Source organism: Gracilinanus agilis, chromosome 2 (assembly GCF_016433145.1).
Source record: "Gracilinanus agilis isolate LMUSP501 chromosome 2, AgileGrace, whole genome shotgun sequence".
NCBI classification, from domain to species: domain Eukaryota; kingdom Metazoa; phylum Chordata; class Mammalia; order Didelphimorphia; family Didelphidae; genus Gracilinanus; species Gracilinanus agilis.
The window spans coordinates 669,325,527-669,350,187 of record NC_058131.1 but is presented as its reverse complement, the minus strand read 5'-3'; the positions used below and the strand labels follow the sequence as shown (position 1 = coordinate 669,350,187).

The 24,661-nt window shown below is 37.4% G+C and overlaps 1 protein-coding gene across 1 annotated transcript; it reads left to right on the top strand.

The window, feature by feature from the left end:
- Positions 1-225: 225 nt before the first annotated feature.
- VDAC2 (voltage dependent anion channel 2) lies at positions 226-22,312 on the top strand. Its single transcript, XM_044659043.1, has 10 exons — positions 226-383; positions 592-682; positions 2,245-2,313; positions 3,422-3,471; positions 13,860-14,012; positions 14,123-14,175; positions 14,814-15,041; positions 17,474-17,624; positions 19,162-19,219; positions 22,138-22,312. The coding sequence occupies exons 2-10, from the start codon at positions 616-618 to the stop codon at positions 22,227-22,229; spliced, it is 921 nt and encodes a 306-aa protein (XP_044514978.1). The 5' UTR covers positions 226-383; positions 592-615; the 3' UTR covers positions 22,230-22,312.
- Positions 22,313-24,661: the final 2,349 nt, after the last annotated feature.

Genomic DNA, 24,661 nt, shown 5'->3' with positions numbered 1-24,661 from the left:
CGCGCTACGCCCACAGCGCCGCCGCGGCCCCCGCCGTTCCCCGCCCCCTCAGCACTCGGGCTGCCTTCGCTGCTGCCTGATCGCCGACCCCGCGCCCTCCGGGTATCCAGGAGGCAGACGCACGGGCGGCTTTCGCTGGGCGGCAGAGGTGGGTTCTCAGGCAGGGAGAGTGATTTCCCGACGGTCGGAGCGATCAGAAGGCGTCCGTGGTTGGGCGCCGGCGCGGCGGACAGCTGTGGGGGGCCGTGGCGGGGTCCTGGCGGGCGGGACGGTGGTGTCTCCTTCACTTCGCCCTCCAGCCGCGGTAGCTACACCAGGAGCCCTAACGCGTCCAGCCGCCCGAACAGCTAGCGGAACGCCGACGGCCCTCATCCAACTTCCAGGTACGGCCGCCCTGGCCCTCCCTAGTCTCTCCTGGCCCGGCCTGGAGCTCCCGCAGCCGCGCCGCTCCCGGGCCGCCCCCAGCCCGGGCCGGGCCCTTCCAAGATGGCCGCGCCGGCCCCGGGGCCCAGCCGGGGGTGAGGGGTGGGTCTGAGGCCCGCCCCCCGACCCGGCCAGTGCTGATGGCACCTCTCTCATCCTTCCCCGCAGGTCTTCCCTTCCCGCGGCCTCACCATGTCGTGCCAGCCGCCGTGTCAGCCGCCGTGCCAGCCGCTGTGTCAGCCACCCTGTCAGCGTCCGAGTAAGTGAGATCGGTCCCGAGCCGCGGAGGCCCGGGTCACTGGGCAGGCTCGGGGCTGGGTGGGACGGCGCCTTCCAAAGTCCGGGCTTCGAGGACTCTGGGAGAAACGCTTTGCATCTCCTGAAGCACTTTGGAGTGGGCAATCCTGGGGCTCCGCTGCGGAGGTTCTTAGGTCTGGGACCTTGATTGTTTATTATCATTCTTGGTGTGTATCTAAAGACGTTACCCCTCTGGGGGTGGTGGTGGCCCAGACTGAAGTTTCCCCCTCACCCTACCCCCGGAATGCTGGATGCACGTGCTGGATCCGGAAGCAGGACCCTTCTTAGCAGCGCGCTGCCCGGCCCTGCCCCAGACCTTGGCCTTCTAGCTGGAAGGTTTCGGGTATGAGTCTGTGATCGAGTGAGGGTAGAGGTGCACGTATGCAGTTAGGGCAGCGTCAGCCAGTCTACTTAGCTGTGTTCCATGTCTTAGTAATTCTCTTAGGTAAAAAACGGGATTCTAACATGAAAAACTATGGGGTTTTTTGTTTGTTTTTTTTAAAGTTAAGTGTTAACGAATTGTCATTTTGAAAGGGTTGCATGGTTCTGTAATAAATTAGAGATTTTTCTTTAGGGAAATGAAAGACCTCTTTGTGAGAGTACAAGGTCATTCATTCTGTGTCCTCTGTAGGGCGTGGAGACTGTGGAGTGAATGAATGAATGGGCAGATCTTAAGAGGTTAGAGTTCCTGCTGGAGTGTTGGAAGGAGTGCTGATTTTAGTTGCTGGTGTTAGTCCTTCGAAGTGAAACTAAATTGGTCTTTTCTTTGTATCAGTATTTAAAGAACCCTGCATAGTCCTTGTAAGTCATTTATACTCTCCATCCATTTCCCTTTTCTTCCAAACTTTATTTTCACTCTTCTGAAGGTACTAAGCCAGGTAAAAGAATTCAATAAGCCTATTGAGATTTATTTACCCTTTATTAGGCTTTGCAAGATCCATGCAGTTTTGTAGTGCTTCTGTGTACTATGTAACAGTGCATAAATATTCTTGTAGTTTGTAATAACCTGGAAGTTAGGGGTAGGAAATAGTGTCAATATATACTAAATTTAGGAACTTGCATAATCAGAAAAAAATTTCAGAGGAATTTTCAACATCTTTCATAGCTACCTCAAACCCCTTTATTTTGAATAAGGTATAGTTTTAGTACAATGACTAGGGTTCTATCTGGTTTCAAGACACTTCTAGTTGTGACACCCCCCTCCTCTCTCCAAGTCACTCAGTCCCAATTGTCTAGCCTTCTACCACTTCTTACTTGGAACTAATAGATTCCAGATAAGGGTTTTTAAAAAAGGAGAAAGGAACAATGAGCAGCCCCAGGATTCAAAAGAATTCGGATTTTTAAGTTTTAAACCATATTTGTTTGAGGGAGTTGCCAAAATTAGATTGCATTCAGTGGAATGTATGAATACTTGCATTTTCAAGAACCAGTAATTATCACTGTAGGTTTACTGCCTCAGAATACTTGTACAGGAATTGAGTGGAAGGAGGAAGAACACTAATATTGTGTATTTCTTTCTGCTAGCAATGTGTGTTCCTCCAGCATATGCTGACCTTGGCAAAGCTGCTAGAGATATTTTCAACAAAGGATTTGGTAAGAACTTAATTTATGCCCAGGCTTTTTTCTTAGAGGAAATGATATAAATACTTAATGATCTTGAGAACTCTGAACTAATGATGCTATTTCATATCTATAGTAAGTACATATATACTCTCCATAAAACAAAAGCTTTTGCCAAATAAAACTATGTTGAGTTCTATCTTGAAATTTTTTTTTTCATCACTTTTAGGTCAAACCTGGTTGTATAGATCAGTAATTTTCAGACTTTCCAGAATTGTGAGATCTTAATACTTTTTGACTGTAGGGAAGTTATTTACTGAAGTCCCCTTAAACTATAGCAAATATTTGTTTGAAGATTGCATGGCATCCTCTGGTCAGTGAGAGGTAGTCTGGATTTTGCAAAACTAGGTTTGGAATGGATGTCTTTACTGTAATAAACTATAACCAGTCCTCACATTAAAGTTGATTTAAATGACTACTTTCTGTATATGTATATGTAAAAAACTAAATATATTTATTATTCTCACTGTATACAGTGAGAAAGCACTTGTGTGCTAATAACTCCATAGAAAAACATTGGTCTTGTCATAGAAATGTTTGCTTCCATATATCCAAACATGTATATATTTGGTGCTAGTACTTCTTTCACAAATTGCAATCCCTTTACATCTTATTAGGTAGACAGTATGTAAATTGTTGAGTACAGAAGAGTTAATCCCAAGTGGTTAACCTGATGATGAGCCTCTGTATAGTTTGCCTGGTTGGTCCTAGTGGATATCCAGTAGGCTGTAGAAAGCCTGAATTCAAAGCCATTCCAGGGTATACTAAAACTTGCATTTCTCTTACAAAGCTTTTGAGAACCCAGAATCACTGACACTATTATGAGCCTTCAGACACAGGATTTTTGAGGAGATAGTTATCAAATCATCCAGTCTAGAGTAATTAAAAAAAATTAGCTGAAATGTATAACAGTAAAAGTTTGGGTTCCCCTGGAATATGCATGAATTTTTTGTTTTTAACTATTTTAACTTAACTTTGCTGGATAAGTGCTTCATAATTGAAAGGGTAAATCTGTTATTGTACTTTATTTTATACAACCTAGAATATTTGTATGATTCTTTTGATTTTCCTGTTTGTTAAGGTTTTGGATTAGTGAAACTAGATGTGAAAACAAAGTCCTGCAGTGGAGTGGTAAGTGTTTATTACATATCTAATTATTGTTGATAAACCTTTACATCATATTGCAACTCTAAAAAAATACTTCTGACAAGATATGATCTATCTCAAATCTTTTTTCTGCCAAAGGAGAGGCATAAATGTTTTCTTGGCTTGATTTCTTTGGGGACTGGGTATTTTTCCAGTTTGCATTGTTGGACTTTTACCATTTCATTATCATTTATCTAAAGACCTAGAATTTTAAAATTATGTTTCTCCAATAGAAATTATAACCTCCTCAAGGGTAGATATTGTGTTACAAACTACTTGTTGTTTCCCTTCTATCTTTGTACTCCTCCCCCCACCCCCATAGTGTTGGGCAAATAGATGGTCACTAAATACTTGTTAAATTGAGAACTTAGAGAAATGTGCATTTTGGTGGATTGGAGATATATTTTAATTTTTAAGTTTTTCTTTTAAAGGAACATTTTGGGTAATAAAAGAAATTATATTAATTATAAAACTAAGAGGGGAAACGTGAGGATTTGGTTTAGTTTTGAATGTGTTTTTTCCAACCCTAGGAAAGCTAGCTTTTTGTCAGTAGTATCATAAAGTATTTTGATAGATTTGTGTCTTGGTGACCATGGGCAGATTTCTGGGGCTTCACTTTTCTTGTCTGAAAAGATGAGGTTGGATTTGATTTCTAAGATTCCTTCTAATTTTAATTCTGATGAGTAGGTATTTGTATGTATAAAGTAGAGCATTTTTTGGTTGAATGAGTTCCTACCAAGTAGACAATTCTTTAGAAATATGTGGTTTTCACTTATAGTGATAATTGTTTAATTTCAAATTAGTTCTTAAATTTTTTTTTCTTGGAATGTGCAGCATCAAATAGCTAGTTCCTGCTTTCTATTTAATTTGTAACAAATTTAGCATCCTACTTTGATCAAAATAGTTAAACGACCATTCATGGTCAATTAAGCACAGTGCTGATAGTCTTGATATGGATAACTTAGAATTGGGAGTACAGGATGTACAACTTTAATTTGTGTGTCCCAGAAATAGAAGATAATTTTATGTACCAGACTAGAAATTTTTGAATTTTATTTTGCTGCTTGATGATGAGGCAGCTTAGTTTAGTGGAAAGTATACTAGGTTTTGAGTCACCAGACCTGGGTTGAAATTCTTACCTTGCCATGTAACCTTGAGAAAGTTATTTAACCTCTCACGGCCACAGTTTTCCCAAACATAGTTGGATCAGTTGATCTCTAAGAATCTTTCTAGTTGTAGGTACTATGATCTGAAGCTTCTAGGGAACCAGGTATAACTGGCAAATTGCTTTCCTCAAAGAGAATCTTGTGAATTAGGTTGTTCCATTGTTAATTACATTTTATAGAAGAAGGTCAGAGATTAAGTGATTTCTAACTTGCAATTAGGAGGAAGAGAAGGAGATGTGATTGAAACCCAGACCTTCCATCTTGTCTTTACACTGATTTTCACTCACAGTGCTTTTCTATAGAAAGTGTTCTTAATTGGCAGCCCCACAACTTAGGACACATTTCAAGTCAACTGAAAGATGTTAAATTCAAATTCATGTTACTTAAAACAAACCAGTTAACATATATTAAATATCTTTTGCATAATTGCAAAAACAAAGATGACATTTTAGAGGAAAGGGAAAGAAACAGGTGAACCCCTACCCTTAAGCTAGTGGCAGAAATATAAAGCTAAAAAAGTAATTCTTGATAATGATGGAAAGAACATTGGGTTGGCAGGCTTGGTTTTGTTTGGGTTTTGAGGGACACCTCCCCATTTGACCTTTGGCAAGCCATTTAATCTTATTAAGTTCATGTTTACTTAGAGATAATAGTACCTTATATGTAAGTAAATGTCAAAATGAATAGAGCCCTTGGGCCTGGAATCTTGAAGACCCAATTTGGTTTCAGACACTTACTAGCAGTATGATGATCCTGGGCAAGTCCCTTAACCCTATTTGTCTTAGTTTCCTCAGATAGAAAATGAACTGCAGAAAAATACAGATCAGTTCAGTATTTTTGCCAAGAAATATACCTCAAGGGGTAATGAAGAGTCGGACAACACTGAAACAACTGACCAAAAACAGTATTTTGAGGAAGGCCATTTGTAAACTTGAAAGTCTTAAATCAATGAGTATTTATGAGTATCCAGGGCTATAATGAGTTAAAAAAAAGTGCCCTAGGTGAAAGAAAAATTCATTGTGGGTTGTAATGAGTTCATCATTTATGGACAGATGGCTTCTTTGAGGAAGTACAAGACTTGGAGCTTGAAAGAAGTATTTAATTTAGCATATAGCTATCTTTTATTGTATTTTTTAAATATGGATTGGTCACAGCTAGCTACCTTATTTTTCTGGGTTACCTGAACAACAAAAATTTGCTGTGGAAGTCTGATTGATTTGGGAGAGGAGAAGCTTATTAAGTTCCTTCTTGGTTCCCCTTATGTGATCTATGGCTTTGTGGTAAGGGTCTTTGATGAACTGATTTGGTGAATGGGACTGCTCTCACTATTAAGAGCAGAAGAAACCAGTTCAAATCCAGCTTCAGGCACTTCTAGCTGTGCGACTAGGCAAGTCACTTAACCCCAGTTGCCTAGTCCTTGCTTTTTTTTTGCCTTAGAATCTATACTAAGAAGGTGTGGGTTTTTTTTAAAGTATAGAATCCAAAACTCTCCATTCGTACAGTGTCTCAAATTTGAATTTGCACGGTAGGCATTAGCTTATGGTGGGAAGGGAAGGGGGAAGGAGGAGGGGATCGGATAGGGAGGATAATTTTTTTTAAGTGTCTTGAACTTCTTGTAGTTTAAATCAGTGCTGTCACATTCAGAGAGGAGGACCACTAATCAATACATATAGATTTCTACAGCTATATATTGGCTTAATTTTAAAATGTAATATTATTTTTATATTTATTTTGTTAAATATTTCCTAATTGCAGTTTATTCTGATGTGGGCTGGGCTCTAGAGAGTATTGTGGGTGTGATCAGGGAAAGCTTCAGTTTAGATTCCACCTCTGTCAGTATCTCTGCCCCTGTACAAGCCACATAACCTCTCTGAACCTTCGTTTTTTCATCTGTAAAAATGAAGATTGGACTAGATAGTTTTTAAGATCTCTCTTAACTCTTCTGATATACCATAAGAATCATGATACTTAAAACATGCTGTGGGCTCCCCATCAGTAATTCCACATGTATATTGTACAAAGCAGAGGCTGCTAGGTGTCAGTAGAATACTAAATGTGGAATCCCAGAGGCCCAGATTCAGATTTACCCATATCATCTTGGTGATTAAGGAAATTGTCCTTAGGCAACTAACTTTCCTGAACCTTTTTGCCTGTTGGTGGGTGGATTGAGTTACCACAACAGGATTAAACTCACTGATCTTCAAATATCCTGGAATGTGTAAAACAATTGGATCAAATGAGATAATATCTGTAAAGCTCTTAATACAGTGTCTGGCATCCTTTTCTTGGTCATCTCACCTACTGCCATTTGTTTAGTTATTATGCAACCAAATGGCTCCTAAATCAGAACATCTAGGCCTAACTCCTCTCTGAAACTCCATTTCTTACCTATACTGCATATCCTAACTAGAACTCATATTTTTTCCCCCCATTAAAACTTCACACCCGCAAACCTTGCTATTTGTTTATTAATCTGAACTAAAGTGATTATATATGTAAACAGAAAAGATGGTTGACCCATCTTTCCTTCCTGCTGTTCTTCCTTCTCTTCCTTCTCCCTGACTCAGTTGTGCGGGTTGGGCTGAAAAGCCTTTGTAACCAATATATGTTCTCATATTCACTGTCCAAAAACATTTTTATTCTGCACTTTTCAGTCTTTTCACCTCTGTCAGGAAGAGGAATAGCATTATTCATCATCAGGCCTCTGGAATTGTTCTTGGTTTTATGATGAACAGAGTTCATTCAGACTAGAACTGTTTGTCAAGGAAGCCTGGTTTCCTTCCAGTTTCTCAGTTTTGTAATCTTGAAGTTAATCTGGATTTTGACCTCTCCTTCACTGTTTCATTCCATCTTTTGCTAGTTTTTATAAATTCTGCCTTTATGACATGGATAATTAATTTAGAGTTGGAAAGGACCTTGGACTTCATTTATCTAATTCCTCCCTTTATTGGTGAGGCCCAAAGAGGTTGTGTCATATAAGATTATACCAAAAATAAGTAGTATTAGCATAACTTCATTTTGAGTTCTTGGATTCCTAGCCCCCTTTACACTATTACTGTGTTACTCTCCTCAGTCCTGACTGCATTCATATAGGTACCACTCTGGATCAGGTGTTCATCACCTTTTCCCTTGACTATTATATTAGCTTCCCCAAAACTCCCTTCTTTCAGGCTCTTTTCTTTCCGCCGAACTGTCACAGTAATGTTCCCAAGACACCAACCAGTCTAGCCATATCAATGCTCCATTCAGAAAACCTTCAGTAGCTTCCCATGGCCTCCAGGACAGTAGTCAGTATCCATAGTCTACCTTTCCTACCTTCTTTCATAGCATTTCTCTTTATTATATTCTCCACTCTAGCCAAAGACCCTAGTGTACCCTAAATTCAGCAGTCTGTATCTCAACCTTGCATTTCCAAAGATTTTTTTCCATACCTAGAATGAACCCCTTATGTTTTTCAGATAGCCAGGTGGTACAATGGATAGAATACTGGACTTGCATTTAGAAAGGCCTGAGTTCAAATTCAGCTTCGGACACTTAGAAGCTTTGTGACCCTGGGCAAGTCACTTAACCTCTTCTTGCCTCAGTTTCCTCATCTCTAAAAATTGGGATATTAAAACCTCCTAATTCCCAGGATTATTAGGATAAAATCAGATAATATTTGTAAAGGACTTTGTAAACCTCCCAGTGTTGTAGAAATGCTTGTTACTACTTTTATTAGCTACTATTTTATCTCAAGAGACTTTATTTTCCTTAGAAACCTGGCTCAGTCAATTGTCATCTCCACAATGAAGGCTTCCTTCTCTTAAAGGATAATTTCATTCATTGTTATTTTTTTCCTACTGCCTAGCAGATTGCCATAGTATTAAGTACTTATTAATTGATTATCCCTTTCAGCTGTTGTGGGATTTTTTCCCCTCTTACTCAGATTACCTTGTATTATTTCTCATATATGTTGTTTCACTGGAGTATAAACTTTTTGAGGACAGAAAGTTTACTTTTAATTTAGTCTTTACCTAGAACCCAACCTGATCTTTTGTTACATGTTATTGTTATTCAGTCAACTCTTCATGACCCCATGGATTTGTTGTGGTGTTTTCTTGGCAAAATACAGGATTTGTCATTTTCTTTTTCCAGTATGTCCTCATTTTACAGACGAGCAACTGAGGCAAATAGAGGTTTAAATGACTTAGCCAGAGTCACACAGCTAGTTTGTTTGAGTCTGGATTTGAACTCAGGCCTTCCCGATTCTAAGCTCAGAGCTCTATCCACTGCATCACTCAGCTGCCCCTAGCTTTGTCACAGTGTAGGGCTTAAATGAATATTTGTGAAGTAGGACTTTTCTTGTCTATTTCAGAATTGACTCAGATATTCTACAAGGACTATCAACCCTTCATTTTTTATTTTTTGTAGCATTCTCTTTCTATTGACCATAACAGAAACCTCAAAGGATATAGTATAGGTGTATAATCTTCTGCCTTGGGAGATTTAAATTACAGTTACATGGTTCACCCCATTCTCTCCCCCCCCCCCCCAACCTCCAACCTCCAGTTCCTTTCTATATTTAAAAAAAAAATTAAGCAAAGCTGTCTGACAATATTGTTAGTCAAAATAGATTTTAGGACTGGATGTGACTTTAGAAGTTAACTGGTTAACTCCCCTCATTTTACAGTTAAGAAAATTGAAGACCAGAGACATTTAATGTCTTCTGTCCCTGTGTAGTAAGGTGTTGACTGAATTCAAACCAAATCTAGTATTTTTTCCAACATAACCTCTGACTCATCTTTCCTAGCAAATTTTCTTTCCCTGCCTGGCTCCCTCTTTTAATCCTCCCTTTTATTTCTGGGGATTATCTCATCCATAAGCTCTTCTCTATCTGATCTAGCTCTACCTGTTCCCAGGCCCTGTGACTTCCTCTGCCTTCCCTTTTATTTGGATCTTCTCTATTCCATTGTGCACCAGCTCCCTAGAATGCTCTAAATGTCAGCCTGTGTGATCTCTTCCTTTCACATACTTTACATTTTCTAATGATTATTAAAGCCTCTTTTCTTCTTGAAGCATTCTCATTCTTTGCTACCTAACTAGTGCTGCTTCTCCCACCTTAACTTCCTGTTGCCTGAGTGCTACTATTCTCACTTTGCCTCCATCTCTGCCCTTCAGGCACACATTTGCCAACATGACCATACCATCCCTTTTCTACTCTGAATCCTCTAAATCAGTATTTTTTCCTCTTGATTTATTACTATACCTAGAATCTTCTTGCTATCAACTATCAGTGTCTGGTTTCTAGTCTTTCTCGTAATACTCTACTCCTGTTTTCATCCTTCAAGACTTCAGTTTTCACCTTGAAGAACCTTTATACAGACTTCATCAATTCACAGCCCAGAAATCCTTTTACCTCTGCCATTTTATTTCCCCTGCACCTTAAACCTCACTATCACCCAAAATTATTCTGCTTCCAAGATTTTGAATTCTGAAATTTCCTTCTCTTTCTTTTCTTTTTCTGTGACCTCTGAATCCCTCCCACTTATCCTAATTCTGTCTTCAACTTTTCTACCTTCAATCTTGACCCTTTGGATCAAGCAAGTTACTATCCCAAATCTTGAATCCCTTGCATTTCTCCCTTCCCTATTCCCATTCTTATCCTTACACTGTCCTTGTTCTGCTCATTCTCAGCCCTCTCTATCATAATACTATTTCCGAATGAATAAAAACTCTTCAGTAGCTGAACTCAACTGAAAACTCACTGTTATAGAGCAATCCTTTTTTTTTTCATCTCTCTTCTAGTTGTGTTTGTATAGTAGCTGTTCTAGACTAAAAGGTCCAAGTTTGATAGACACACATCATCTTCCCAACCTTCTCTAGGGCCATTTGTCTTATGCTCCCCCATCTTTGTCTTGACTTCAAAATCTTTCTCTATATACATAGATCCTCTCCTTTAAAAAATTCCCCTGACCCATTGATCTTCTTAGGCCATCATTTTGTATGTCTCTACCCTTTCACTGCTAAACTCCTAGAATGAATCATCTATGTTCATTGTAAGTACTTTTTCATTGTCCACCCACTTATTAACCCTTTTAGCTTAAGCTTGAGGTACTCTTGTACTATTGAAACTGCTTTCTCAAAGGTCACCACTAATCTCTTAAAAACAAAAAACTACTCATTTTTATGTAATGCCTAATTGTAGGCAGTTCAAATATTAATGCCTCCATTTTATAGAAGTGGAAATTAAAGCTTAAAGAGTTCAAGGTCAAGTCCAAGGGCATAACTATCTCCTAAAGAGCCCAGAAAATATTTCTTGGTCATTTTACACACCCACACTTTTAGTCTTGTTAATGATGCATGAAATCACAAGATCTTCTTGAAAGAAAGACTATTAATATTAATTTAAAATTATAATTTATTTGAAGCCTGGTTCTGGGACTGTGCTGATTTTTACATTGCAGATTTTAATCTGAAAATATCGAAAAAAGAACCATAGGCCTGACATCCTTAAAAGATAGTTTGGTACTGTTCAGATACAAGACTCAACTCCCTTGTGTCCAAGGATGTCCTCCAAAGATAGAATTCCTTGGATTAAGTAGTTACAGGTTAAAATTAATTAATTGTAAATAGGATCAATAAAAAATGGTTCACAGTCAATTTAGTCTTCTGTTATCCATCTCCTTCCACTCTGCGGACATAGCCATCATATTGGTTCATGTTTTTGTCACTTTTTTCTTAGGCTACTGCAGTAGTTTGACCTCTGTCTCTTCTCTTTGAACTATTTTCCACAGTTACCAAAGTAATTTTCATAATGCACAGTAGGTTGTAGAAGTATAGTAGTAGGTGATATTTACATAGCACTTGAAGGCTTACAAAGTGCCTTATGTATTTTGTTTGATCCTCACAAGGGTACTACATTATCACTCTTCAGTTTACAGATGAGGAAACTGAGGATCAGCAAGATTAAGTGACTTCCATTTAGCCACAAATGATAACTATCAGAGGGGAAATTTGAACCCAGGTGTTTTCTCACTCAAAGCCCATTGCTCAATTTCACTATATAGCATGCTGACCATATAGTGAAATTGAGCACTTTATATATATGTATGTATGTATGTATGTATGTATGTATGTATTCACACATATATTCTTATTTAAAAAGTTTGTGATAACTTGTTGTCTCTAAGATAAAATACAAATGCCTCAGCCTGGCATTTTCTTTCTTTTTTTTTAAAGATATTTTATTGATTCTCTCTTTTTTTAATATCACATTCATTTCCAAATATTTCCTTCTCTCTTCTGCCCCTACTTAGGAGATGGTCACTAGAAGATTAAAAAAGAAAGAAAGGGTCAGGAAAAAAAAAACATTTCAATAGTACTAGCCCAAACATTGACCAAGTCTGACAGTAATTGCTATATTCTGTGTCCCTAGTCCCCCACTTCATTAACTCTTCAGCCTGCCATTTAACACCTTGCACAGCTTGACAACAGTCTACCTTTTCAGTCTTCACAATGCACCCCTTCACAAACTCTGTTTTTCAAATAAATTGTACTACTGTTTTATACCTCTGTCCATTATCACAGGCCTATTCCCCATTCCTGGAATGTATTCTCTGAGCCTCTCAGAATCTTCTTCCTTCAAGGTTCATCTCAGGAGGTTCATCTTCCATGTAAGGAGAAAGTATTCTCTCCGCATTTCCTAGAACAGTTTTTTCCATTGTGTCTATCATTCCTTATACCTTATATTTTAATTTTGTTTTCTTATGCACATCTCATACCCACCTGCTATATATAGAATTTGAGTTCCTCAAGGACAGAGACAGTGATTTTAAGAAATCATAATGCCTTGCACTGTACCTTGTGCACAGTTGTAATCACTTAAAAATGCTTGTCAGTTTTTTGTAGAATTAATAATTCATTTTAGTGACTGTCCAAATTAAAGACTTAAGAATGTGAGTGTGATAAGCCAAATAGAAATTTTCTGTGGTGGTGTTTTAAATAATCTGCACCATTGTTCCCATCCACTAAGACAAATTATCTTTTTAATCATGATGTAAAAAACAATTGAAAAGACTTCTTTTTAATTGTACTTAAATATTTCATTGGATCTGTGATCTGACTTGATATATGTTCATTTCATCCATACATCTCATTCTTTATGATTATTGTCCAGTTCTCTCATAGATCCATTCTGCTAGGAACCTTCTAAATGGGGTCTCTCAATATTCATGAGGCTGCCCATCTTTCACTTGCTATGTGACCACAGCTGATCTTCATTTCTGGATCATACATCTCTTTTGGTATCTTTTATGCCCTTTCTTGTGCATAATTTGTTGTTGATAATACACTGCTGTCTGTTGGCACTCACCATGAGTTTTTTACATTACTCTTTTTGTGACATAATTAGAGAGATTGTGGTATTCATAGGCACATAATATCACTGGAAGAATTGGTTTGAAAACATGGGTTTTTGTTAAGAGAGAAACATGAGGTTTTTAGTTATACTTATAGCAATTGAACAAATGCCTTTATGGTTCGTGGGGGTTTAAAAACTTCAGAGAAGTCTGAGCTGGCTCTGAATTTCAGAGGAGAATAGAATAATTGAGTAGCAAAGTAAACTATAAAGTAGACATTAGACCTCTAAATATCATTTAGTCTGACCCCCTCATTTTACATATGAGGAAACAGAGTCCTAGCTTCATCTACTTCTAATTTTGATAGCAAGTAAATGTGTATTTCCTATGTTGTTACTTAATTATTACTAACAAAATAGTTGGTACAGCATTAAAAATTTTTTCCAACAGAGTATTCTGAAGCATTTGGATTTCATATTAGAGTAATAGTATATTTGAGGCTTATTAGCAGAAAAGTTCTTTGTTATCAGGATTCAATTATGCTTCTGTATGTAAACAGATATCCCTTTATATGAAGCTTAGATTTCTTCTATACAATTAATGTTTGTGTTCTAACATGCAGTTAGATGATTAGAAGTTTAGAAATAAATGGCAGCCAATTATTTAAAAGTTAATCTGTCAATTCTTTGTGTTCTTATATGTTTAAACAGATGAGGAAAAGATAAAAAAGGGAGTAATGCCCAAGTAGTTACTTAAAAAGAGGTGGTGAAAGGACATAATGCTCTAGCATTAGGTTTTTGGTTTATTTTTCAAATTAAGCAGCATAATCCTAGGTATGGAAAGTTGATGAAAAAATTTACTGTCTTAATAGGAATTTTCATCATCTGGTTCATCTAATACAGACACCGGTAAAGTTTCTGGGACTTTGGAGACCAAATATAAATGGTGTGAGTATGGTCTGACTTTCACAGAAAAATGGAACACTGATAACACTCTGGGAACCGAAATCGCAATTGAAGATCAGGTAACAACAGTTAGACAATTTGCATCTATTTAGTGTTTCTAAGTTATATTTTTTCTTTATTTGCAAAACCAAATGAATCTGAATTAGGACCTTTTCTCCCCTCAAAATAGATTTGTCAAGGTTTGAAGCTGACATTTGACACTACCTTCTCACCAAACACAGGGTAACCATGTGTGTTTTCTTGTTTTTAAAATTAAAAATAGTATTATATGTTAGAAATGCACTTTAAATTAAAGATAAACTACTTCTCTACCATAGTGGAAAAGCCATTGTTCTTCCCCTTAAATTGCTACTGCTTAGTGTGGAGTGGCTTTAAGTATTTGTCTCATTTTCAATACAGTGCTAATAGAGAAAAGAAACTTTTGTTAGACTTCTTTTTACTACTAATTAAAAAAAAAAAATCTTTCACAGTAGTTATAGAAAGCCCTGTTAACCCATTGCTGTTATAATCATTAGTTTGTGAGCTCTCTGAGGGCAGATACTATTTTTTGTCCTTTTTACCATAGCTCTCAACACTTTTGTCTGTGACACAATAAACACTTAATAAGGGGGCAGCTGGGAAGTATTTAATAAATGCTTAGTGATTGACTAATCCCCTAGCACTAGGTATCCTTGATTGTTCTGCCTTCACTTCATTGAACTTGATTATATTTTGTTTATCTTCTCAGTAATTAGGTTACATTTCTATGAATTGAAACTTTAAAATAGTTTTTGGTCCTTTTTCAGCTTTCTGGTAATATTGTTTGACAGCATATGTGAGATTTTGTGGTGAAATAAATTTTGAATCTGTTCTTATTCCAGAAAGAAAAGTGGTAAAATAAAGTCTGCTTATAAGCGGGAATGTATAAACCTTGGCTGTGATATTGACTTTGATTTTGCTGGACCTGCAATTCATGGGTCAGCTGTTTTTGGTTATGAAGGCTGGCTTGCTGGTTACCAGATGACCTTTGATAGTGCCAAATCAAAGTTGACAAGGAATAACTTTGCAGTGGGTTACAGGACTGGAGACTTCCAACTGCACACTAATGTGTATGTATTTCTTTTTTTTTTTCTTTCTTTTTTTTTTTTGTTTAAACTTTTACCTTCTGTTCTAAGGCAGAAGAGTGGTAGGAGCTAAGCAATGGTGTTTAAGTGACTTGCCTAGTGACACAGCTAGGAAGTGGCTGAGGCCAGATTTGAACCTGGGTCTCTTGACTCCAGGCCTGGTGCTCTTATCTATTGTACTACCCTAGCTGCCCTATAGTATTTCTTTATGAGCCTTAACATGATGACTTTATTTGTGTTTTAATAGAATATATGCATCTTTAAAGAGATGTGACATGGCATAGTTTTTAGAGTTGGTTTTGGGAGCCAAGGAGAAGTAGGTTCAAGACCTAATTCTAACACATTTTAGCTGTGTGACCCATAATAAGTTACTTAACCTTTGCTATAGGCAACCTTCTAATATTCTTTAAGTTGCAGAGAAGGTACTAACCCACTTTGGTAGAGAGTGTTTCCTTACATGGAAGTCTCTTATACCAATCAAATCATAAATTCAGCTTTATTCCTATCCTTCAAAAACAAAACAAAAATATCTAGTCACACAAAATATGCATTTTTTTCATCACTTGCTATTTCTGGCTCTTTGTAAAGTAAGGTGGATCTTCTGGTTAGTTTCAATATAAAATGACAGCAGAATAAGTCTTTGGCTTCATACTATTGATGCTGAAAGCAAGTATAAATAAATGAATGAGTAAATGAATGCATTCCATTTGAAGTCATGACTTAACAGGAGTGTCTGCTTTTCCCAACCTGCTGCCATTCAGTTCACTGAAGTCTGTCTGTGTTTTCAACTTGTGGTGGGAGAAAGTAAACCAGTGATAAGACATTAATAGTAGGAAAATTTGCTTTCTTTTTCTGGGATGTCTTCATACCTGATAGAATTTTTCAACACTTTGTCATACTTAATGACTGCTACCCACTTTCTGGTTTGTGTGGCCACAAATTATATGCCAGAGAATGCATTGGGAAAGTGCAGTGTGTTTTGGGACAGTAAACCAAACAACTCAGGAGCATATGTAATGTTTTCATCATTGCTGCTGATGCTTCAAAGAGGAGGACTTATGAGAAAAAAAGCAGATATAGGAAGTGACTTAACTGGTTAAGAAGTTGAATGAGAGCAGAATTTGGATTTCTGGATTGCAGCTGAAAACATACCTAAATTGGGTTCTTGGCTAGGGATAGGATGCACTTTGCAAGCACTGGCAAAATACATTGCCCTAGTGTCAAGTGAATCTAATAGCATTTAAATTGAAAAGAGAGGCAGAAAAGATACACAGAAGACAGAAGCAAGGGCTAGGAACAGGATGATTAAAAACGTAGTATAGCTTATAAGGTTAGTGTCAGTAAAGTACAAAATTATTTGAGGTTGACAAGAAAAGCTCCGGATAACAAAAAGTACTTTTAAACTTTAAAAAAAACAAACTGTTGGGAGAAAGGATCAAAGAAAGGATAGTGTAATGACTGAGAAGTAATGGGAAAATTATAGTGGATAATGGAGAGAAGGAAGGACTAGTCAACTCTTTGTTTCCCTATTTTCTTCTAAAGAATCTAATGGCTTAAAAGGGAATTGAAACAAGCTAAATAGTATGATAGTAAGGAACATCCAGCTGACTTTAATGTGTTTAAGTCAACCTCTGGCTAGCTACTTTTATTTGATATGATTACTGGCTCATTCACTATCAGTGATTTTTTAAAAAATTGTGAACTTCATTTCAAAAGTTTTTATTCTGATTCTCAGGGAGAATTTGTCTGTTATATTGTAAAGAGACAGGAATTGGCCTGAATGACAGCTCTGAGATTTCTTTCTACTCAGATTTGGCAATATTCTGCAGTTAGCTTGACAAGACTTTGCACCGCAAATGGAAAATTATTTTATACGCAAACAAAATTTTATTAAAAATGCTTTAAAACTGTTTAATAGACACTAGTATGCATTTTAATTCTTTTGTTTTATTGTTAAATAGCCTTACATAAAATTTTTCTTAATTGTGTATTAAGCCAAATATCTCTAGAGATCATAGTCTTTTGTGTTTGTGGGTATGTATGATTTTATTTTCCAATTATGTGTAATAACAGTTTTCAACATGTTTCCTGAAAGCATAAGCTCTAAATTGTCTCCCTCTCATCCTTCCCTCCCCCATCCTGGAGATGGTAAGCAATTTGATCTAGGTTATATCATGCAAAACTTATTTCCATAGTGGTTATTGTCATAAGAAAATACTAACTTATAAATAACTAAAACCCCCAAATAAATTAAAGTGAAAAATAGTGTGCTTTGATCTGCATTCCACAGTCTTATATTTAAAAATGGTTGTAGCATTTGTCTTAGATGCACTTAAAATTGGTACACGTTCTTTGGATTGGGATGAGTAGTGAGTAGTGTCTTCAAAATGTTAAATGATGTGAAAATAATTTTGCAGCAATGATGGAACAGAATTTGGAGGTTCAATTTATCAGAAAGTTTGTGAAGATCTTGATACTTCTGTAAACCTAGCTTGGACATCAGGCACCAACTGCACTCGTTTTGGTATTGCAGCCAAATATCAGTTGGATTCCACTGCGTCTATTTCTGTAAGTAATGTTATGGGGCAGGTTTAGAATGGGGATTTTTTTGGCTTATTGGAGTAGTTAATTAGATTGAATTAGTCTTGAGTTAATGATAAAAAGGTATGCTTGTTTTTTTTAAATACAGTATAAGGAGCCCTACAGTTAGAAACCAGTTGTGTACCAAAAGTTCACCTGAATTTTGGAATTTATTTTTCCGCAGACACAGTATTGGTTTTCTTGGCTAGCCTTTTTATAATGTAGCAAAAGTAATAATACTTGTAATATCGTGATGATAAAATGATATTAATTGATATTATTAGTACACTAGAAGTAGTTGTGAGTCTTCAGTTGTGTGTGAGAATGATAGTGACTGAGCAGCTCCAACAACAAACAGAAGCCTTTCATTAAGTAACATTCACCAGATTATAAATTGCTTTAGGAATGAAATAGTTAATGTCATTTGAATGAATTATTTCTGCTAAATAAAATTATTCTTTGACAATAAGTGGTAGTAATTTAGTTAAGTTTTAGTTGATCTAATTAGAATAACTGAAAGATGTTTTACTACTCATCTAAATAGAGGTAGTATTATTCCCACTACATTTTTCTTATTACCCAGCAGTGGAGACCTTGGGACCTTAAGATAAGTTGAGGTAGTCAGATGTCCTTGTCCTTGTGTACACACACACACCTCCCCTTCCCACCCTCCCACCCTTCCCCCTTACCATGCATTGGTACCGTGGCAGAAGAGTGATAAAGGTTAGGCAGTGGGGGTTAAGTGACTTGCCCAGGGTCACAAAGCTATTTGAGGTCAGATTTGAACCCAGGACCTCCTGTCCCTAAGTCTGGTTCTCAATCTCCTGAGTCACCTTGCTATCCCCAAAGTTCCTATTTTGATACTTCTGGAAACTTAGCTTTGAAAAATACAAGGATATAATATGACTTATGCTCCACTGAGTGACTCCTGAGGTTAGTGGTAGTCTCCTTAGCCTTTTCTTATTGTTTTCTTTATTTAACATTTTTTTTCTCATCTTTACCTTAGGCTTATTATCCTATATAGTTCTTAGTAGTGAGGTTGCTGAGTGATTTTTAATCCAAATGAAGAGATTTTTTAAAAAAGAGTACTTACTGATCCAAGAAAGTTTTTACCTGTCAGAGAAAGCTAGACTTTCTAGATGGATGTGCCCAGACCATAGGACTCAATTTTTATATTGTCTTCTACTAGGACTTGGTTATTTTTTGTTTGTTTTTAAAGTGACTGGAAGGGCTCAGTTTCTAAGTTTCTATCTAGTTCTACGATTTTGTGAGAAGAAAAAGCAAGCCCATTTGTGGTAAATTTATAGCCTAGGATAGACTAGTGGACAGGTAGGTAGAACAGATATTATGTGTGAGTCAAAATGAGTTACTTCCAAGTTACATTGAACTCAGGTCCTTGCAAATCCAGGCTACTTGGATCTTAATCAGTGAGAACCAGTTTTTTTTAGTCAATTATAAAATGGGGGAAAAGAAGAGATATTTTTTCCATTTCCAATTTCTCAAAGCTGCTTTTGTTTGTTTCTAGGCAAAAGTCAACAATTCTAGTTTAATTGGAGTGGGTTATACTCAGACCCTGAGGCCTGGTAAGTTATCTTACTTAATAAATTTGAATAATTATTTTATAGATTCTGTTTTCCAGACTATTTTGGCAATCTTATCAGCATATAGTATTCTGATGTCTTTGTATCTTAACCATATTTATAATACCCTACTTTCCCTTATTTATGGAGATGATTCTGCTTTTCTGGTTAATGTAAACTTTTATAGCTTCTGTGAAACTTGAAAGTCTTTGAATGTGGATTTAGTGTTGGAACCAAATTCAGAGAGACTCATCACCAGGATAGCAAAAAATACAATGTATTTTTTTTTAATTTTTTTTTTAAACCCTTGTACTTCGGTGTATTGTCTCATAGGTGGAAGATTGGTAAGGGTGGGCAATGGGGGTCAAGTGACTTGCCCAGGGTCACACAGATGGGAAGTGTCTGAGGTCATATTTGAACCTAGGACCTCCCGTCTCTAGGCCTGACTCTCACTCCACTGAGCTACCCAGCTGCCCCTACAATGTATTTTTTGACTACAGCAATTTTTTACAACCAGCCTAGAAGATGACTTTATGATTTCTAGTTTCTCTCCTAGACTCACCTCCTCTGTGGTCTCACTCTCCTTCCTTTATAGTCTTGATCTTATAATTAACTAGTTCAACTACACATTGTCACGTTCTTTCAAATACCTTACCCTTGTTATGCTACTACTTGTGTTTTGCCAAGCCCTCATCCTGGGTTATCCTTATCTACTTAATTTACCCTTCTTCTTGCTTAGTAATTTGGAATCAATTAAAATACCCTTACCAAATGGAGATCCAATAAAAATGGAGATTCCCTGAATCTCAGTTGTGTTCTTACTGCCACAAAATAATCTTTTTAAAGGACACATGACAAAACTAGTGGAAATGCGCATTGGCCATGAGTGGGGGGAGTGCGGGGGTGGGGGTGAAGGGGAAAGGAGGAGCATGAATCATGTAACCATGTTAAAAATGAATATTAATAAAAGTTAAAAAAAAAAACTTGATGGACTGTTTTGGTCCTCAGTGCTTGACATTCAGTAGACATTTAATAAATGCTTGTTGAATTGAAAAAAAAAATAATAATCTTTTTATTGGTTTGGTGTGGTACTCCCCATGACTGCTTTTCCAAACCTCTTTTTTCAATCCTCCTTTGCCATTCCCCTCCCTTCTCAGCTGAGAACCTTGCCTTTTACTTTGCTGAGAAAATGGAGGCTATCCATGATGTGTTTCCTATCTTTCCTCAAAATTTCTTACCATCATTAAAATCTTTGAACCACTTGGTGATTCTCATTGTCTCCTGAAGTTTGCTCAGTCAACTCTTTTTGCTGCTTTGAGACATTCTTGTGTGTGTGGGGTCCCCTCCAGTTTTTAAAAAGCCATCGTTGACCCTGCCATATGCTCAGGCTTTCAATTCTCTATTTTTCCTTTTAGGCGAAAATTCTAGGAAAAGATTTTTATACTTGCTTACCTTAACTGACACTGTTACAGATAGTGTAAGCAGTAACTTTAATGTAAAATCCCATGACTTCTTCCCAATCTTCATCCTTCTTGACTTCTTTGTCGCCTATGGCATTATTCAATTCTCATCCTGAGTTTCCATGACATTGGTCTCCTCAGTCTCTTTTGCCTGATCATTATCCACATTCTACCACCATTCTACCAATGTTGTCAATCAAGGCTTATCTTTTGGCCATCTCATCCCTTTACATGGGCTCCATTATCACTTCCATGTAGATGATTCTTCTATATGATCTTAATGTCCAATTAATGTCCAATAGGCATTTGGTAATGCCAGGTAATCTGAGTAGATGTCCTGTGGGCATCTCAAATTTAATATGTCCAAAACAACTGATTACTTTTCTCTTAAACATCTCTCTTTCCTAACTTTTCTGTCTGTTACTTAGGTTTGCAATCTTAAGGTTGTTCTAAACGTGTGTTGGCGAAGCTGTGGCACGGGTGCCCAGGCGTTGGGGTTGGGGCAGGATGGCTGCTCCTTCCCTGGCTCCACAGTGCCTGAGGATATTTTTCACATGCCCTGCCCCTCTGCCCAGCAGCTGAATGCAAGTACTTCCTTCTTCCACTCTCTTGGAGTAATGCTGGGGGGCTCACAGGCAGATTGAAAGTGCAGTTTGGGCATGTGATTTTGAAAAAGTTCACCAATGCTGTTCTAAACACTTCCTTCTTCAGTCCATCCTCTGGTAGCCAGTCATTTGCCAAGTATACCACCACATCTCTTGAATCCATCCCCTTCAGTCCATTCCCATGGCCATCACCCTAATTTAGGTTCTCATCACTTCTTGTTTAGACAATTTTAGTAGCATCTTCATTAGATTCTTGTCTTCTAGTCTCTCCTCTCTGGTCTATTCCTCATAAAGCTACCAAAACAATTTTTCTAAAGTACAAGTCTGATCGTGGTAGTCTTAAACTTTTCTTAATCTTTCAAGGATAAGATACAAACTTCTGAGTGTGACATTTAAAGCCCTTCGTGGTTTTACTCGTGCCTACTGTTTCAGGTTTGGCATTCCATCTCCTGCCTCCCTTTCCTGGAGGACCCTCACTTCACCTTTGTCTTTTAGAAGCCCACCCTTAATCTCTGTGTTCTAAGTGCTCTTTCCTTCTTGAAACCATTTTTGGTGTTTTATTCTCTTCTTCCCTTACCCCCAATAGAATGTAAGCTTCTTAAGGATTGGGCCTGGTTTTTGTTAAATGGAGCAGAGTCCATAACCTCATATGCTGGCTTGGTTATTAGTACAAGAATTCCTGCCCTCCCTCACCAATGAAATCAGAAGTGCTCCAAATCTCCCTCTAGTGGCTGATATATTCGCTGCATTTAAAATCTATAACTGCTAAACAAAAACTAAGAAAAAGAAGCTAGAGGGATGACAGGAAGATGAAAGTGGCTTAGAAGGTATCATGTCTCTCTTGGTGTCCTCACAGGTGTGAAGCTTACGTTGTCTGCCCTGGTGGATGGGAAGAGCATCAATGCTGGAGGTCACAAACTTGGGCTCGCCTTGGAGTTGGAGGCTTAGTCCAATCGAAGAAATCTGTGGGGAAGGGATAGCTAGCAGAAGATTTGGCCTTAAAATATATTTCCAATGTGACCAGCAGGCTTTTTTTTTTTCCAAGAGGGATGATCTAAACAAGGGATGATCCAAACAAGAGCTGTATTTTAAATATTTAGACAGTTACTTGTTGGTTTTTAGTTAAATTGGTTATCTAGTTCCCAATGCTGCAGTAGTGCAGTCACCTATACATTATTTAAAAGTATTTAACTGTTAAATGCGCTACCCACCAATAATGAAATAGACCTTTATGAAAACTGTGCAATGGTGTGCATGTTTGTTTTTATGTTCCTTTTAACAAATTTGATATTGCCATTGGATGAGATGGATCAGTGGATGTTTTCAGATGAGGTACAAAAATTTTGTTAATTTACCATCATTAGAAATACTTTTGGTATCTTAGAACAATACAAATTATGAATAAAACAAATATGCATAATTGTGCCTCCAAGTATTTGCAGAGTTAAAGCTTTGGTAACTAGAGACAAATGAGTCAATTTGTAAGCACTCCCTTTGGTCTCCTTGTTGTCTAGATTATAATTTATTTTTCCACGAGCTCTTCACTCATATCTGTGCCACAAGTCCTCCTTGCCCTTAGAGCAATCCCATAAACTTTTTTTTTTAAATGAACAAAATAAAATAATATGAGGATATATGATTTTCAACTTTTTGGTGTAAGTTCTTGCAAATTTTAAAGTATTTTATTGTTGGGACCCAAGGAAGGGATGGAAAATAAGAGCTACCAAAGAAGGAAGATTGAAGAAGTATCTAACTTAGAAGGGCTGTATTGTACTCTACACAGCATGACTATAAGGTATTGTCATTGCAAATATTTTGAAAGATGTGCAAAGTAATTCAAGAGGGTGCCTTGAACAAAGGTAACATGTAGAGAAGACTTGGGCACAGTGTAATGGAAAGCCCACCTTGAATTGGAGTTGTAACCTGTGATCTGCTGTGACCATGACAAAGTCGCCAGACCTCAGTTTCTTCATTTATTAAATTTAAAAATATTAAACTAGATAACTACTAAGGATCCCTATAAATACTATGATACTTTATGCCACAAAGTATCCATGATAATAATAGTACATCAGGGCTTGTTTTCAGGGATGTGTGGGTAATGAGCAACATTAACACAAGTTTCTATACCAAAGCCTTTTTAAACATTGACTGGGATGGGGATATTGTTTTGGTAGGGGTGCTCTCTGTATGGAGTAGAATCAGGGCTCCCCATGTTGATGAGTGGTCAGGCTGGAAGAAGGTGCAATATAGGTTTTACAGTACTGTTTCACTCTTGAAGAGGAAGAAGGCAATTGTGTTCTCTGAATCTTACTTTTCCACTTAAGGTCTAGAAAATTATAAAGGCCCCCCGTTAAAAATAGCTTCTTCATAAAAGAGCATCATGAAACCTTAAGAAGTAATTTGAGGACAAAGAAAAAACTTCTATTTATGGAGGGATCACTCCAGGAGATGGAACTTGGAGGGAATAGAAAAGTTTGATTTGTTAAGTGAGCCTGATGAGACAGAGGGTCAGAGACCACACTGGTCAGAGTTCTTTGATATATTCCCCTTTTCTAATGTACTTTCACCATGGGCATTTGTAAAGTTCACCAAATAGTGTACTTAATAAAGTAGGGGGAAGATTTTAGAGTAGTTTAGGTAAACTAGGCCCGGCTCTAAGAAATGATTCTGAACTTGCAAACAAATACCTACATATACTGCAGCCACCTAGATAGAAAATGAGGTGGGTAGCTCTGTATCTGCATATTGAAGCCAGGCAGAAGCCAAGCCCATAAAAATGGGGATGAGTGCTTTGAGTGAAAAAAAGCTTGGGAAGGCACACAAGTTCCCCTCTATTAATAGCAGGTATAAACTTCATGGTTTTAAAACTCAAAAATTAATAAGGATTCCCCATCTCCTGCTCTGGATCTCTTGTTTATGTGGGTTATGTTTATTGATATTTGTCATATTAGAAATTAAAATGTCTTAATATTATGAAGAAACCAGTTTTGATCTTATACACCCCCAAAGGGTTTTTTGAACCCTTTGAAAACTACTGATGTTTAGAATTTGCACAATTAGGCAAACAGAAATTAATAGTACTGCAAAAACGAAATTCTGTGTAAATCCTTGCACAATTACATATACGAATAGTGTCAGGTAGGGTAGACACACTAAAGCTAGTCGATTTGGGGTTTATTTTTACCTGCCACCTATAGAAAGGCAGGAAACCGTTTCTAAATGGCTTTTTCACAGAAGTAGCACTGCTGCCACATTTCCTTCCTGTGCCTTACGATTTTGGCTTTAGGTAAGGCATTTACTAAATGCCAGGCAACAATGTTATATATACCATAAAGGGCAAAAAACCCCAAGAAGCCCACAGAAGGTAGAGAGCAGCT